Source organism: Arachis hypogaea, chromosome 17 (assembly GCF_003086295.3).
Source record: "Arachis hypogaea cultivar Tifrunner chromosome 17, arahy.Tifrunner.gnm2.J5K5, whole genome shotgun sequence".
NCBI lineage: Eukaryota > Viridiplantae > Streptophyta > Magnoliopsida > Fabales > Fabaceae > Arachis > Arachis hypogaea.
In genome coordinates this window covers 2,222,743-2,239,104 of record NC_092052.1, presented here as the reverse complement: position 1 = coordinate 2,239,104, position 16,362 = coordinate 2,222,743, and the positions used below count along the sequence as shown (strand labels likewise).

At 33.3% G+C, this 16,362-nt stretch overlaps 4 protein-coding genes across 18 annotated transcripts; 2 read left to right on the top strand and 2 right to left on the bottom strand.

The window, feature by feature from the left end:
* Positions 1–612: 612 nt before the first annotated feature.
* On the bottom strand, positions 613–1,442 carry LOC140181007 (uncharacterized). Its single transcript, XM_072223213.1, has 2 exons — positions 1,290–1,442; positions 613–1,197 (listed from the first exon to the last, which is right to left on the bottom strand). The coding sequence occupies exons 1-2, from the start codon at positions 1,440–1,442 to the stop codon at positions 613–615; spliced, it is 738 nt and encodes a 245-aa protein (XP_072079314.1).
* Positions 1,443–2,622: 1,180 nt separating this feature from the next.
* Positions 2,623–7,567, top strand: LOC112764789 (zinc finger CCCH domain-containing protein 18). 15 transcript variants are annotated; one of them, XM_025810568.3, is made up of 9 exons: positions 2,623–3,133; positions 3,273–3,367; positions 3,782–4,699; positions 4,794–4,949; positions 5,924–6,103; positions 6,451–6,524; positions 6,609–6,788; positions 6,875–6,971; positions 7,060–7,567. In XM_025810568.3, the coding sequence occupies exons 3-9, from the start codon at positions 3,798–3,800 to the stop codon at positions 7,121–7,123; spliced, it is 1,653 nt and encodes a 550-aa protein (XP_025666353.1). In that variant the 5' UTR covers positions 2,623–3,133; positions 3,273–3,367; positions 3,782–3,797; the 3' UTR covers positions 7,124–7,567. The 15 variants fall into 15 exon arrangements, with proteins under 15 accessions (XP_025666353.1, XP_025666352.1, XP_072079226.1 ...); XM_025810567.3 differs by having other exon boundaries at positions 2,639–3,133; positions 7,057–7,567; XM_072223127.1 differs by having other exon boundaries at positions 2,667–2,839; positions 6,875–6,931.
* Positions 7,568–7,967: 400 nt separating this feature from the next.
* On the bottom strand, positions 7,968–11,507 carry LOC112764788 (transcription termination factor MTERF9, chloroplastic). The gene is made up of 6 exons (XM_025810563.3): positions 10,403–11,507; positions 10,005–10,071; positions 9,814–9,929; positions 9,060–9,749; positions 8,347–8,879; positions 7,968–8,222 (listed from the first exon to the last, which is right to left on the bottom strand). Exons 1-5 carry the CDS (start codon positions 10,712–10,714, stop codon positions 8,562–8,564), a joined length of 1,503 nt encoding a protein of 500 aa, XP_025666348.1. The 5' UTR covers positions 10,715–11,507; the 3' UTR covers positions 7,968–8,222; positions 8,347–8,561.
* Positions 11,508–11,541: 34 nt separating this feature from the next.
* Positions 11,542–12,719, top strand: LOC112765258 (uncharacterized). The gene is made up of 4 exons (XM_025811174.3): positions 11,542–11,902; positions 12,002–12,051; positions 12,257–12,338; positions 12,444–12,719. Exons 1-4 carry the CDS (start codon positions 11,659–11,661, stop codon positions 12,488–12,490), a joined length of 423 nt encoding a protein of 140 aa, XP_025666959.1. The 5' UTR covers positions 11,542–11,658; the 3' UTR covers positions 12,491–12,719.
* The last annotated feature ends 3,643 nt before the right edge of the window (positions 12,720–16,362 follow it).

Here is a 16,362-nt window from a genome sequence, read left to right as displayed (position 1 = left end):
TATTTTCCTGTAGACCACATTGATTGTCGAAGTGGTCACGTTGCATTTGTTGTTCTGAATTAACACTCTGAGTCCATTCTTTGACTTTACTCTTGATAGTGCAACATACAGCTGGCTGTGCGAAAAAAACTGGCCTTGGCAAGTACAACCCAACCAACCGAGGTCAAAGTTTGTCCCTGTGACTTATTAATCATCATTACGAAGGACACAATAATTGGGAATTGTCTCCTTTGAAACCTAAACGGCAGATCTTGGTTGGTAGGAATCATATTCATTCGTGGTATTATGACTACCTGACCAACCTTGTTTTCCGTTAACGTCATGCACTCAATGACATGATTTCCTAGTTTCCGTACTTGTAATCTTGTCCCGTTACATAGACCGTTGGACTGGTCAATATTGCGCAATAACATGACTGGTACACCTACTTTTAGAATTAGTTGATGTGGGGCAAACCAGAGCAGTTAATAGCATTAAGAACATCCGGTATGATTGTGTCCAAGTCTGACTCCATGTTTCCTTCCTCAACACACAAACTATCACAGCTTAAATATATTTTTTCATCCCGTTCCAAACGATCTATTATGAGCGTATTCACCTCATTGACCACCTCTAATGTAGGACCAAGGATGGATCGATGTTTAAAGTACGATGGCTGAGTAAATTAGCCAAGAGGTTAGGGTATACAAACTCAACCATATCATCAAAGGGACGAATTGAATCATGTATCAGTATGTCAGGATGAATATGCACCTCTGACTTCCCATCTATAGAATTCCCAACCAAGCCATCCCCAATATCCAAGAGCCATTTTGAGAACTCAATAACATCATCCACAGCTTTATCTGTTGGTCCAATAGTTAAACGCATGTTCACTGTCAGGGTTAGAACAGTACAGTGTTGCCATAGATACGAAGCATTAATAGCTGAATGAACAATATCCTGACGGGAGCCCATTGGAATGACTGGAAGAATTTGTCTAAAGTCACCTCCTAGTACCACGACCTTACCTCCAAAAGGTAATTCTGCATTATAATATGGTTCTGAGCTCAGGATGTCACGAAAGCACTTGTCAAGTGCTTCATAGCAAAGTTTGTTGAGCATTGGTGCCTCATCCCATATAATAAGTCTAGCTTTGCATATCAACTTGGCCAAAGATGAACCTTGCTTAATGCAACATACTGAGTCCTCTGTCAACTGTACTCCATCGGTATCTTAAATCTTGAATGAACTGTGCGTCCATTTGGAAGCAATAAAAAAGCAATCCCACTGAATGCAACATTTAGTACAATGCCCCTTTTGCTTCGAATTGCAACTGATAGAGTCCTATATAGATACGTTTTACCGGTACCACTGTAGCCATAAACAAAGAAGAATCCTCCGGCATTATCATTGACTGCCTGTATGATGACATCAAATACTTTTCTCTGACCTATGTTCATATTAGATAGGTTGTTGTTAATACAAATGCTTTTCTCTGACCTATGTTTATACAAAGAGAATGCATCATTAAATATTTATGATATACTAATAAAATGACACTAAACTTTCAATTTATAAGTGATATCCGTTATTGTTTTTGTTTTTAATTGTTAATAAATATAATAAATGAATAATAAAATAATAATTTATAAAATAAAAAATAATTTTTTTAATTAAATAAAATATATAAAATTAATTTATAATTAAAATAAAAAATATGTAACAATTCTTAAAAAACTTAAAAAACATATTATATTATATTATAGGTCCATTGGTCCAAACATTTTAAAATCATATGATCTTTTGTCTAAAATAACACTAAACTTCCAATTTATAAGTGATACCACATAATTTCCAATCGATGTTATTATACATAAATAGATAGAAATGATAACATTGATAATAAACCAATAAAATAGCACTCAACTTTCAATCATTTTATACATGACTAGAGAGAAAAATGATCATATGATTTTCTTGTTTCATGTAACATATACAACTCAAAGAGGGTACAAGGGTGGAGCTTTCATCAAAATCAAGTGGGATGTGTGACACTAGATTTATTCATGGTTTATTCTTATATTATAAAGATGTGGCATTGTCCTATTCTGTGGTTGTGTTCCCTCCCAAACAAATTGAAATGTTCCACCACAACCAAGCCTTAGCCTCTTTCCAAGGTCTATATTTTCCCATCCTATGGTCCCCACTCTCCACAAGATTTCAGTCTAAATCTCAAGGATCATATCCAATGGTCCACGTTCACTTGAGGCCCCACCTCATTATTTATTTTTTTATTATACTTTAATAATCAAATTAATTAATTAATCAATCAATTTATTATCTTTTTGAATAGGGAATGTATATAGATTACTTTATCCTATTAACTTTTTAGTTCCCTCCCTAATAATGAAAAAATTTTAATTTTGTTAATGTAAAATATTTTATATAGTTATTTAATTATATTTTTTTTATAATTATTTATGTAATAATTATTTTATTGATGTAATAATTACGTAATTAAGTATTATTTTATATATAAAATTAAATTTTTAATAAAATAATTTAAATTTATATTCTATCTCATCAAATTTTAAAATTTTTATATTTAAATAATTTTTTATAACAAAATATATGAAAATTAAACTAAATCCTTAATAAATAGATTCAAATATAATAAACTAACCCTGAACATTTTCTCTACAAGTTTGAATTGATATTTTCTCCAAAAAAATGCTATAAAGCCGAAAAAAAAAAACTTTTTTATTCCACTTAACTCTGAGTAAGATAACAGATAACTATTGACATTGCCGACTTTGTGGAGCAGTTCAAGAGTGACAATCCTAAATTTAGCACATTGGTTTTTCCGAATTATTACTCAATTTATTATTTTTAATTTTGATTTTAATTTTAATTTTATTCAAAAAGGGGTTTTTTTTAGTAAATTGAGGCAGTTCCAAGCAGTTATGGTCTTTCGAGGATCAAGCAAATATTGTGCCTAAATCTGTGACTATTTAACAGCTGTGTGTGACTTTGAAAATAATAAAAAAAAAGGTTCAAACTTTAAAGGAAATCAAATGTATACAGCACTGTAGAGTCATTTATCACTGAGCAAGTGCTTTAGTCTTTTGTGTGAGACAGAGGGGGTTACTGGGTAGGTTCAAATTTTTCATTTTTATTCAATTGGGTTTTGCTTATCTACTCTCTGGATTCTGAGCCTTTTTCAAAAGCATTCCTTTGTTTTGCTTTTATTGTGAAAATTTACATGAAACTCTGTGCTTTCTTTCTTTTAGTTTGAGAGAGAGAAACAAGATTGTAGAATGAGCAAAGTGTTGAGAGGAAGATAGATTGGTTGTTGAAACAGAGACACAGTCTTTCTGCTTAATGGGTACGTATATTATTAGTTTTCTGTTTAGTTAACATTTTTTTTTTCAGAATTTTGCACAAAAAAAAAAAGTTAGCTTTAAACACTCAAAATATAATGTTGAATGCTGTTGCATGTTTGCAAATTTTCATTTTTTTTCATGTGTTATTATTTGTTGTTGTTATTTTTCAATTTTGTTATGTGATTTTGTAGAATGCATGTAATATTGTTTATAATATTTGGTTTTCAATATCTTGGCTGTAACATGCACCTTTTTGGATTTTGATTGATATTTGTCCTGCAATATTTTTCTTTTAAATATTCAAATTATTTACCTGTGATATTTGGACTGAGAGATTTATTGAGTTTTTTCATAGTTGTTTTCTGAGTACAGTGTCTAGATCTTGTTCATGTTGTTTTGAATTTCAAAAAATGCAGTGACAAAATAGAAGCTATGGACATTTCAGAAGTTATGAACATTCCTGACTATACAAGAATTCTATTTGATAAGCTTCAGAAGTTTGAGCCTGAATATGCTTCAAAAATAATTGGAATTCTGCTCTTGCACAATGAACATGACATTGCTAAATTGGCTACATGTCCGGACCACATCGTCCGTGACGTGGCATTCAAGGCCAAGAATGATCTTCAAAGAATGTCTGCTCATAAACCATCCATAATTCCAATTTCAGTCCCTATGAACCCTCCGCAAGGATTAAGCCATTTATCAGTAATATCACCTAGAACACCTACCTCTCCACCAAGCTTTCCGGTTCACAATTCTCCTTATTGGGATCCATATCCTGCTACCAATACTAACCCTGAGTTTATGAAGTACTCGGATTCGATTGCGGAACTGCAGAATCAGGCAGAGTTGTATGGTTTGGAGAGTCATGTAGATCCCATTGGCAGTGATTTCTATGGATTGGAAGCTTCGACGCCGAATTTCGGTGGAAAGGCCGGGAGAAGGTATTCAGGCTTGTCTGATTTTCCTGTTAAGACATGTCACTACTTTAACAAAGGTTATTGCAAACATGGTGAAAGTTGTAGATACTATCATGGACAAGCCGGCTCCGAGAGCTTCTCTCATATGTATGGAAATGATTTTGTTAATGATGATCCGGTGGTTTCGCCGGGCTCACTAGCGCAGCTAGAACGTGAGATTGTTGATCTTTTAAAGCAAAGACGACGCAATCCAATTACAATTGCTGCCTTGCCAATGGCATATTATGATAAGTACAAGAAGGTGCTTCAGGCAGATGGTTATTTAACCGAGAGCCAGCGGCATGGTAAGTCTGGCTATAGCTTGACAAAGCTTCTGGCGCGGCTGAGCAATAGTATTTGTGTCATAGACAGGTGGAGCTCTTATTAATCTTGGCGACTGTTTTCTTTCTGGAATTTATTGAATGTTTCTTACCAAATTTGACATTTTATTTTGATTGATTCACAGACCTCATGGGCAGCATGAGGTAGTTCTAGCAGAGGATGCTCCAAAATACACCCAAAAGAGAGATTTTGTTCAAAATATCAGTGCATCGCGACAAATATATTTGACATTTCCGGCTGACAGCACTTTCACAGAGGAGGATGTCTCTAATTACTTCAGGTGAATTGTATTTTGGCTGGGTTTGGTAAAGCTTTCTGAAGAGGTGCTTGTGCTTTTTAAAAGTGCTTGTGCTTGCAGCTTTTAAAAGTTAGGGGTGCTTTTGAAAGCATTTAAGAGGGAGCTTTTTAAAATTGGCTTGTATTTATCAAAATTAAAAAAATCTAATATAATAAGTATTCAAAATTATCATTATTAATTATTAACACTAGATTTCATTTATTTTCCCACACATATTTCCTGCAATTATATTGCCATTGAAAAAATACTCATATATTTCTAATTTCTCAACCTAACTTTCACAAATTCTAACACAATCTTCATATATTTTTTATTTTTCAACCTAATTTTCACAATTTCAACACAAATACATCTCTATCATGTATTAGGTATGAACTTTTATCTTTTTATATTATTTTTGTACGTTATTTTTGTATTTTTTAGATGTTTGTTTTTCTCTGTTCTTTAAAACGTGAAGAAGGAGACTTGATTTATGGAAACCAATCATAAAATTTTCGTACACCAACTTTATAAACATTAGTCAAAATTATAATAACAACATATATATATATATTTTGTGATTTGTAGATGGGTAATTGACAGTACTAACATTGATTACATACAAGTTTTATTATTGACTAATGATAACTCTATTTATATTAATATAGAGTAAATCAAATAAATATTTAAATTATTGGTCTCTAAAATTTGAAAAACAAAACTATTCTTCGTTATAAATATGTTTATTATAATTTTTTTAATTTTTAAAAGCTGTTCTATTAAAAGCTATTTTTAACGTGATTTTACTAAACGCAAGTGCTGTCGCTTTTAAAAAGCCCTCTTTTAAAAGACAGCTTTCATAAGCTACTTTCGAAAAGTAAAAACTTTACCAAACTAAGCCTGTGTGTATGTGAAGTTCACACTTCATTTCAGCTGATTATTGTTAACAAATTTCTGATATATGTTTTCCTCTACAGCACATTCGGGTGTGTTGAAGATGTAAGGATTCCATGCCAGCAGAAAAGAATGTTTGGCTTTGTGACGTTTATTGATCCGCAAACTGTTAAAACCATTTTAGACAAAGGGAATCCCCATTATGTTCGCGGGTCTCGGGTGCTTGTGAAACCTTACCGGGAGAAGTCAAAGGTTATTGAAAGGTACTTCCTGTCTAATGTTCCTTTTGTTAATTTACATTTTCAGCTCGGAATTGAATGCTTATACTCTGGGTTTAAGCTTGAAATGTGGGTACAATTGCACTTGACATTAGAAAGGGTTCTTGTTATAATTTGATTTTTTCTTGGTATAATTGTATCAATATCTGATTATTTGAAGGTTAATTTAGAGAAATTTACATATGACAATAGTATATATTAATTAATTTACTTTTGTCCTTTGTGTATGAATGAAATTTAGTAATTTAATTTTATCCTTTGATCATGTTAGTTATGTTGACACATACTTCTTTTTTAAGAAACTTTTCATATCAACTTTAATTTGATTGCAGGAAGTATGCTAGAATTCAGCACTCTATGTGTTACTCACCTCACCACATAGACATGGATTCTGAAATGAATTCAAGTGAGTATCATATGACTTGTTCTGTGATCGGATTTCTTTCTCTCATTAGTCATTAATATAACCATTTTCAATTTTTTTTTGTAGTTTCAAGAAGTTGTGGGAATGCTAGATCTCTTAGGAGACAACTGATGGAAGAGCAGGAGCAGGCTCTAGAACTAGTAGAAATGCAAAGGAGACGTTTGGCAGCGTTGCAGTTCGCCCAAAATTCTCTGTCTACTTCACCCCATTTTCGCTTCTCCACGAATGGAATGAGAGCTTCAGAAGGTATGTAGTAGTAATATGAATTGCATTTATTTATTATGAGTACATTCTTTGTATCATTCTTTATAACGCTACTTTACATTTTTCAGATAATTTCAATTTCAACTTTCATCCTCAAGAATCTTTCAATGATAATGAGAAACCAAGTAATATAGACACCAATTTCTCTGACGAAAACAGGGAAATGTACCTATCACAATTTCTTTGTATGTTGTCTTGGAAAATCTATTTGTACCATCCATAAAACAATATTTTTGGTTTGTGCACGCAGCAGCAGCCAAGGACTTGACCTTCCGGACAGTCCATTCGCATTTCCGGTGGAGAATGAGAATCAATAAGTCTTATAGTTTCAGAAACACACACAGAAGAAATATAGAGTTTAAATAGCCCAAGGCCAAAGGCATCAACTTTCTTTTGATATACTATACAGTACCAAGTAGCTTTGAAGTTTAGTCAAAATCTCTGGCTAGTACATAAAAAGCTGAAGAAGGAGAGTTTGAAGACACAACTTGAACAGGTGGAATTAACATAATTTTAATGATACTTGTAGCGAGATTTATAGTTTAATATATCATACAAAATGATAAAAGGTATGTTTTAAGATGAAGGTAGCAGCAGGAGGATTATAAGTTATTAGTAGGACTATATATTATATTATGCATAGCTTTCATCCATATTGTATCCTTGTCTAAGCTCTGGCCAACTAGACTATAGCTTTTTTAAGCATAAACAATTTAAATAACAGTTTGTGGTAATTTCAATACCAGTATTTTACATTTTAATCTTTTTTTTATTCTTTAGTGCCGTTTCACCAAATTCATGTTGGTTTTATATTCGAGGAAATGATTAGTGCATTCTGCTTCTGCACGAGCAAGGAAGAAACTTTTGCAAAGAATTTTTTGTAAAGATTGAATTAACAGCATTGTTTGGTAAACATCAATCTGGTTATTTTAGTGAAACTCAGGAATTTAAATAATCCTTTTAACAATTTATTATCATAGAACCAATGAATTTTCAAATTAGTGTCTTATGTAATTTAATATAAAATTTCGATTTTCGAATTCTTATTACTGTCTACACCAGACGAAGACTTGTGGATTTTGATCAAAAGAAAAAAGAGAAATAAAAAAAAGGTGTAGGATTGCTGTAATACAAGTATCTCAGAAGAGATTGAACATGATATTTTAGCATGTATCCATGATGAGATTGCCTTCATAGTAACATGTTATTTTCAAGTTTGTAACCGAATGGTGATGGTGAAACGTGTAACAAATAAAGTAATATTGATTTGAAGAAAAACTAAATAAATAAATAAAGCAGCAAAAACACCAAAGCAGAAATAAATCCTTATGACAGAATATGTAAGCTGTAAATTTAACTTGATGCCGCCTCCTTCTATAATTTATACCAGTGTAAGTTTGCAATATTGTCCACAACCTGCAACAAATTAGGGGTTACTAACAGCATATTGAATGTATATTCCTAATCATGAAAATCAAACCACTAAAGAAGCTAACAGCATATTGAATGTGTTAATCATCAAAATGCTAAAGAAGCTCACCTTACGGTGCAGACTGCACTATGATGTGTTCTGTCTTTTCATATCAAAATGCTTCATAAACAACCCGAGAATAATGAAGGAACTCAAAGGATCATGCTTCAGCCATAATGCCGAAAAAAAATATAGCAACATGTTACTCGATGTTAGATTTCTAGAGATTGTTCTTCCTTCAGTACTGATTGCAAGTATATTAACACAAAATTGATCCTGGTATATCACATTTTTCTTTCGAATTTCTCGGCAAACCTTCTGACTAATAATCTTTGACGAAATGCCAAATATTTATCCAAACTAGTTCCAGCCCACTGTTGACAAAAGCATTCATCAGTTGGAACAAGAGATCCAAGTGGAAAGGGTCCTTTCGGAGCTTTCTTCAAGGAAACCAAGAACCTATGACGAGGACGGATTCTTTGGTCCAAAGACAAGCTAAGGTACATTGGGTATTTGGTCAAGGATTGCACCTCATTGTTGAGTTCATTTACCAAGTACAAATACTTGGGCTTCAGATTGTCCTCTAGGGACAGAGATAGCACCTGCAGGTTCAGTAGTAACTAACGATAAAGACGATTCTTAAGGATCAATTCAATAGTTAAGTAAAAAATTACATAGGACAGAATATAATACAATGGAGCGGGAGAAAGGAAATTTGGAACAATAAAACAGAATATTTTTCATTTATCAATAATGAAAGTACAAAAGAAATGAAAAATTACCTGTGTAAGACTAGTCAATACTTTCAAGATGTCTGAATTTTTCATTCCTATGCTTCTTAGGAAGTTTATCCTTGGAAGTAATCCATCATCTATGCTGTAGTGGAGAAGCTGAGGATGTTTCGTCACCATCTTCACTATGCTATCTTTGGGTGCTCCCAACTCTTTGGTTAGAAACATGTATCGAGTATTCCATGAAACGTCAATGCGCTGGACAAGAATTTGTGGGCTTAGCTGAATGACCTTACCCAAGTCTCTTTCCTTGATTCCAACTTCCTCAACTAAATATCTTACTGTCGGTTTTAATGAATTTTCAACACTATAAGAAAAAAGCGATGGAGCGACGGCAATGATTTGCCCTATCCTGGAACTTGGTATTCCCAAGCCTGCCAAGAAAGCAACATGAGACTTCAAATTGTTCTCCACCGTATACCCCAGAATCTGAGGCTGCCTCACAAGGATTCTTCTAACATCTCTATGTTTGACACCGACACTCATTAAGTAATCTAACCTCTCCTGTGCAGAGCATACATTGATTTGAAGTGACGGCATGTGCCTCTGATACATCTGGACGAAGTGTGACTCCTTGATTCCAAAGGTGCTTAAGTAATCAAGAAGCGGTAACCATTTCGAATCCAAGATAATCTCTTCCGACAGCCGTGGATATTTCTTCTCCTTTAAGTTCTTATCAAGCTGCAATCAAAATGCAAGTTAAACCTTTTAAAACTGAACAGCTTACTGTAACACCATTTGGTACCTTTCCATTGTAGTTTCGCCGTAAAGATGCCACTCCCTCGCTTCCGCGAATTCTAGTGCTTGGTTCATTATCAAAATCTCTTACACCCCATTCCTTTTCATTTTGTCTTTCTTTTCCTGCACAAACAAACAAGATTATACAACATTCAACTTTCCTCTTAAAACTAGTCAGCAAAACTCTTTCAAGCATACCTTTACTTGCATGCAACTTAGATCTCTTGCCATTAGTGTCCAAGCGAGCAGGCTCAGCAAATTCTTCCTAAGAACGCATTGCACAAACAAGAATAAGATTACAAAAACAAATCCCCAAAAGCATCAACAAGATTAGAAGAACACCGACGTCATTTTCCAGTTGCGCAAAACCAAATTTTCCAAATCGAAATGTTATGAATACCGGAAATGAGAGCTTCATCGTCCCTCGCCAATGAAAAATTGGATTAATTGCCAACAAAGTTTACTCATAACAACACATTAACACCTTAAACAATGAACAATAAAAATTTCAAAATTTGTTTTCTTTCTGAAAATTAAAACCGAAACAAATAAATATGAACATGAAATTGAGCTAAGGAGGAACAAATGAAACTCACATCAGAGAGCCAATCACCGTCCTCGTCGTCGTCGTCCTCGTCGTCGTCGTCGGAATCGTAGGTAGAGAGAGGGTAACCGTACTTAGACTTGCGGTTGGTCTTGAGAATGTTTGGATTGGAATGCGCCGCAGCAATCACAAGCAGCACCTTGCTGCCACCGCCACCACCTCCTCTTCCGTCAATGGATGAAGACGCAGAATTCGAATTCGAACTCGAACTCGGATTGAAATGCCATTCAACAAAGTTCCGAAAGGAAGAAGAAGAAGAATAGAGGAGGGGATTGCAGGGATAGAGAGAGAATATGGAAACCATTTGTAGAGAGAGAATATTCTCCAAAACCCTACTGAGGGTAGAATCTCTTAACGATGTTTCAGTTGAAACTTCAGAGGTTTATCCATTTCTTCTTCTCCTTCTTCTTTCACCAATAGAGCAAATTTAATTTAATGATTAATGTGAATAATTTTTTTATTTAACTTAGTCAACTTATCCAAATATTTTTATGAATAAAAATTTGGTTTAATTACTTTGTTGGTCCTTATAGTTTTACAAAATTTTTAATTAAATTTCTATATTTTTTTTAATTGGGTCGCGGCACCAATTTTTTTTAGTTATTTTTTTTCTTTTATCTGAATCTCTGCACCAATTTTTTTAGTTAGGTTCTTATACAATTAAGCTAATTACTATCAAAAGAGACCTAATTGAAAAAAAAATAATACAAAAATCTAATTAAATAAAAAAAATATAGAGACCTAATTAAAAATTTTATAAAATTATAGAAACCAACAGAATAATTAAATCTAAAAATTATTTGCAATAGTATTTTGTCATGCTATTTAAATTAATACTTTTTACTACAAGTCTACAACTTATTCTATTAATAAATCATCGTCAAAGTTGCTACAAAGTGCAATCTGAAATTCTTAATAACTAATTTAGACTATCAAATAATTTACTCACTTATTTACTTAATTAAGTATTATTTGTTTAAATTTTAAACTTTTAATATTTATTTAAGTGACTGAATGAACAAATAGTTAGTTATTTGAGCTAATTGCCTGACCTAAGTTGGTTATTAAGTGGTAATTTTTTTTTTGAGTGGTAAATTTATTAGTAGAACCTTATCGAGAACGTGAATCACAGAAGCAGCCAATGGATCAGAGAAAGCCCACGTAGCCTTCTTCATTTTCAATATTATTATTATATTAACGGCTTAGCCGTAGATCTGTGAACCGGACCGGGCTGGCCCGTTGCCAACCATGGAATCTGCACTTGCTTCTTCTCTGCTTTCCTTAGCAACTCCGACCAGACTCACACCCATTTCTTGTTCTCCGCCAAGACATGCAACAGTTCCTCTTTGTGTCAGAAGAAGCTCCACTTTTTCAGCTAAGATTGCAGAAACAAGAAGAACATCAACAAGGGTCTCGGCTATCAATGATGTAACCACTGTTCTTGACCCTGCTCCAGTTGAAATCACATGGCAAATCATAGTTGGAACTATAGGTATATTATTCTATTCAATAATAGAAAGCTATAAGGCTTTTAGAAAAAAGTTATTTTCCAAAATTTACTATTTTCTATGTGTTGATTATATTTTTGCAGCTGGGATTACACCTTTTGTGGTGGCAGGGATAGAGTTCAGCAAAAGGATTGTAAGGGAACCTTTTGATTTTGATTCATTTGTCTTCACGTAATATTGATAGTTAAGAACTATTAGATGATAATTTAGTTAAACATATTAAACTATCTAATGATTCTCAATCATTAATTTCACATGAAAACAGTTGCATGCGAGTTTTCACCTCTCTTGTTTTTAGAAAAAATTCTTGATTCATGAGTTTTGGATTTTTATTGCAGATAGCACAGAGGAAATGTGAGGAATGTGGAGGATCAGGGATTGTTTTCAGGGACAAGAAGTATTTTCGTTGCCCTGAATGTGGTATGTCAAAATTTCATACTTCAATTTTAAAACTTGCTAATTTACATTGCCACTAAAGAGGGATTCTATATCTAACTAAGAAACTTCATATTCTGTCTAATGTAGGTGGATTTCTTCCTTGGCAGTCATGGAAGAGATTCTTTTCTGGTTAGATGCCTTGTGATACATTGCACATAACAAAACTTCAACAATCACAACCTTGTTACAGAACATATTCATTTGTCATCCAATCAAATATAATCTTGGTTTAGGTTGATTGTTTTGATGTATGTTTAACTTAATATCACTTTTAATTCGTTTATTCTTAAACGTTTCTTATTAAGTAAGGACTAAAGAGTATCACTCTACTTGTCACTTAAATAAATTTTAGTTTTTTATTTATTATATTTTAAATCAATGGTTTAAATTTAAAGTAAGTTTTAGTATTTAGAATTTAAAAATTTATAATTTAAAATTTAAAATTTAGAATTCATAATTTAAATTTTAAAATTCAAAGCTTAGTGCACTTCTTACTTTCTATAGAAAGTATTAGCATTTTCCTTTAATTTAATATATTACAAAATAATTTTATTTCTCTTTTTTTTACAAATTAAGATTTTAATATTTTTAATTATGATAGAATTCTCAAATTATAAAACTCATCCTATTTTTTATGAGTTTAATTTTGATGCATGTAAAATATTTTATATTCGTTATGTTGAATGACCATTCGCGCAATTAATGTGAAACGTAGTTATTTTTATTGATGTGATATTACTTAATTGAATACATGGTAAAACACTAAAACTACTTTATATTATTAGTACATCAAAATTAAATTTATTTTTTTATTTGGGTTAGAATTCGTGTATCTTACTTCTTTTTTAATTAGACCTTGTTACCCTCTTTATTTTTGGAATTAGATATTAGAATGTATTACTCACATTAGAAATTGAAATGAACTAGGAGTTTTAACTTTTAACACGGATGGTCAAAAATTCAGAAAATTCCAATGAGTACACGTACAACACATGGAGGAGGTGAAAACAAATTAAAACAGAAAAGAAGAAGAATTCTGAGTTTAAGTTGGACTCAACTTCTACAATCAGATTTGCAAGGATTTCAACGCTCAAAAAACACTACAAACACTTTGCCTTCCTAGTTGGAAACATAGTACAAAAGTCAATTCATTTTTTGTCAAGAAATGTAGCTGTGGTTGACAGGCCAAAAGTGACGCACTTGATTATGTCAAATTCTACACAATAATTGATTAATAATTATTTTAACATATTTTTTTTCTAAAATTATGTGTGAGATTGGAATCTCAAACTTTTAAATGATATAAAAAGAATATGTCATTTGAGTTATTTGAGTTATAGCTAGTTGACAATTATTTTAACACATTTGCCACTTTGAATATTTGAAGAAATATATGTGTAGTACAAGGAAATAGTATCGAAATATATTGAAATATATTCATTTATATTTACAATCATGTTGCCTATTCGCTAAAAATAAGTTATTAATTAGTTATTGTGTATAAGAATGTGTATTTGTTATTTAATAAAAAATATTATACTATTGTAATTAAATATCTTTTATTGTTCATTTATTATAAATTTAATTATTTTATTAATTAATTATTTAATTAAAAAATATATAAATTAATATGTATAAATATATAAAAATACATAATAAATTCCGCCTATGTTACACTTGCGGTACATAGCCAGTTTTAAACCCGGATAAAGGAGGAGGGTTGTGTTAGATCTTCGACAACTAACATAAAAATATAATCGAATCCCCATGACATGAATCAAAGACATTATTGCGCTAAAGCTAGGTCGTTGCCCGTAAGCAACGCGCTGTATGGCTCGAGTATGGTGTCAAATGAGCAAGAACCGCTGCATGGATGCCCGGATGTAGTGTTAAATGAGCAAGGGTTCTCGCATTTTCGTGAACAGACGAGGGTAAATAAACTAGTTCACATAGTAAAAGGTAAAGGTCGGAGCGACAGAAGGTTGAGATTTGGGACATGGAACATAGGCACTCTAACAGGAAAGTCCATGGAGGTGGTGGACACCATGACAAGGAGGAAGATTAACATTATGTGCCTATAAGAAACAAAGTGGGTTGGTGCGAAGGCTAGGGAGTTGGATACTTCTGGTTTCAAACTTTGGTATACAGGAAAGGTGAAGAATAGGAATGGGGTTGGAATAATTGTGGATAAGCAGTGGAAGAAGGACGTAGTGGATGTCAAGAGGGTGGGAGATCGGATCATCTCTATCAAACTTGCGGTGGAGGGAGGTGTTTTCCATGTGATTAGCGCCTATGCACTGCAAGTGGGTTCGGATGAACAACACAAGATAAGGTTTTGGGAGGATCTAGAGAGTTTGGTTCAAGACATACCTTTGGGAGATAAGATTTTCTTAGGAGGAGATTTAAATGGCCGTGTTAGGAGAGAAGTGACTGGATATGGGAGTATTCACAGAGGCCATGGTTTCGGGGTGATCAATATTGAGGGTAAAACTATTTTGGACTTTTTCTCAACCTTTGATCTTCTCATCGCAAATACATGTTTTAAAAAGAGAGACGAACATCTTATAATCTATAAGAGTGGCATGACAAGCTCTCAAATCGACTTCTTCTTGTTGAGAATAGTCGACCGAAAATTTTGCATTAATGTAAAATTATCTTGGGAGAGAGTTTGACAACACAACATAGGGTGCTCGTCATGGATTTTTGCGTTGAGCAAAAGTTGAGGAAAAGACATCATACGAAGAACCCAAGAATGAGGTGGTGGCGGATGAAAGGTGAAGAACAAAGAAACTTCCTAAGACGTGTAGGAGAAGAGGCAAAGTGGGATGGGAATAGAAGCGCGGAAGAGATGTGGAGGGAGATGGCAGAAGTTATTAGAAGAATAGCAAAAGAAAGCTTTGGTGAATCTAAAGGAATAGGACCAAGAGACAAGGAGTCCTGGTGGTGGAATGCGAGTGTACAAGAAAAGATAAAGATAAAAAAGGGAGTGCTTTAAAGAGTGGTCTTTATGCCGCAACGCATATAATTGAAAAAAATATAAGGCGGCTAAAAAAGAGACAAAAGTGGCTGTAAGTGAAGCAAGAACAAGAGCATATGAGGGTCTCTACCAGTCTTTGGACACGAAAGAAGGAGAAAAAGGTATATATAGAATCACAAAGAGCCGTGAAAGAAGAACGAGAGATTTTGATCAGGTTAAGTGCATAAAGGATAAGGATGGAGAGGTGTTGGCTCAAGAGGAGAAGATTAATGAAAGGTGGAAGAGCTACTTCTACGAGTTATTTAATGAGGGACAGAAGAATCTTCTGAACCTTGGTCGGTTATGCATAAGGGAAGAAGATCAAAACTTTGACTACTATCAAATGATTCGAGACTTCGAGGTAAAAGAGGCTCTAAAGCAGATGAAAAATGGCAGGGCAGTAGGACCTAATAATATTCCGATTGAGGTTTAGAAGGGTCTTGGAGAAAAAGGCATCAACTGATTAACCAAGCTTTTTAATGAGATTTTAAGGTCAAAGAAGATGCCTGATTAGTGGAGAAAGAGCACCTTGGTATCTATCTACAAGAATAAGGGAGATATATAAAGTTGCAAAAACTATAGAGGGATCAAGCTTATGAGTCACACCATGAAGTTATGGGAAATGGTGATAGAACGGAGGTTGAGAAAAGAGATACAAGTAACAGATAACCAATTTGGATTTATGTCAGGTAGATCTACCACTGAAGCGATATACCTATTAAGAAGGATGATGGAGAGGTATCGTAGTAATAAAAGAGATCTACATATGGTGTTTATTGATTTGGAAAAAGCGTATGATAGAGTACCAAGGGAGGTCTTATGGAAGGTTTTAGAAAAGAGGAGAGTAAGGATCGCATATATTCGTGCAATTATAGATATGTATGATGGGGCCACAACTAGTGTGAAGACTCAAGGTGGTGTGACAGAGAAATTTTCTATTGGTATAGGATTACACCAAGGATCATCCTTAAGTCCATACATTTTCACGTT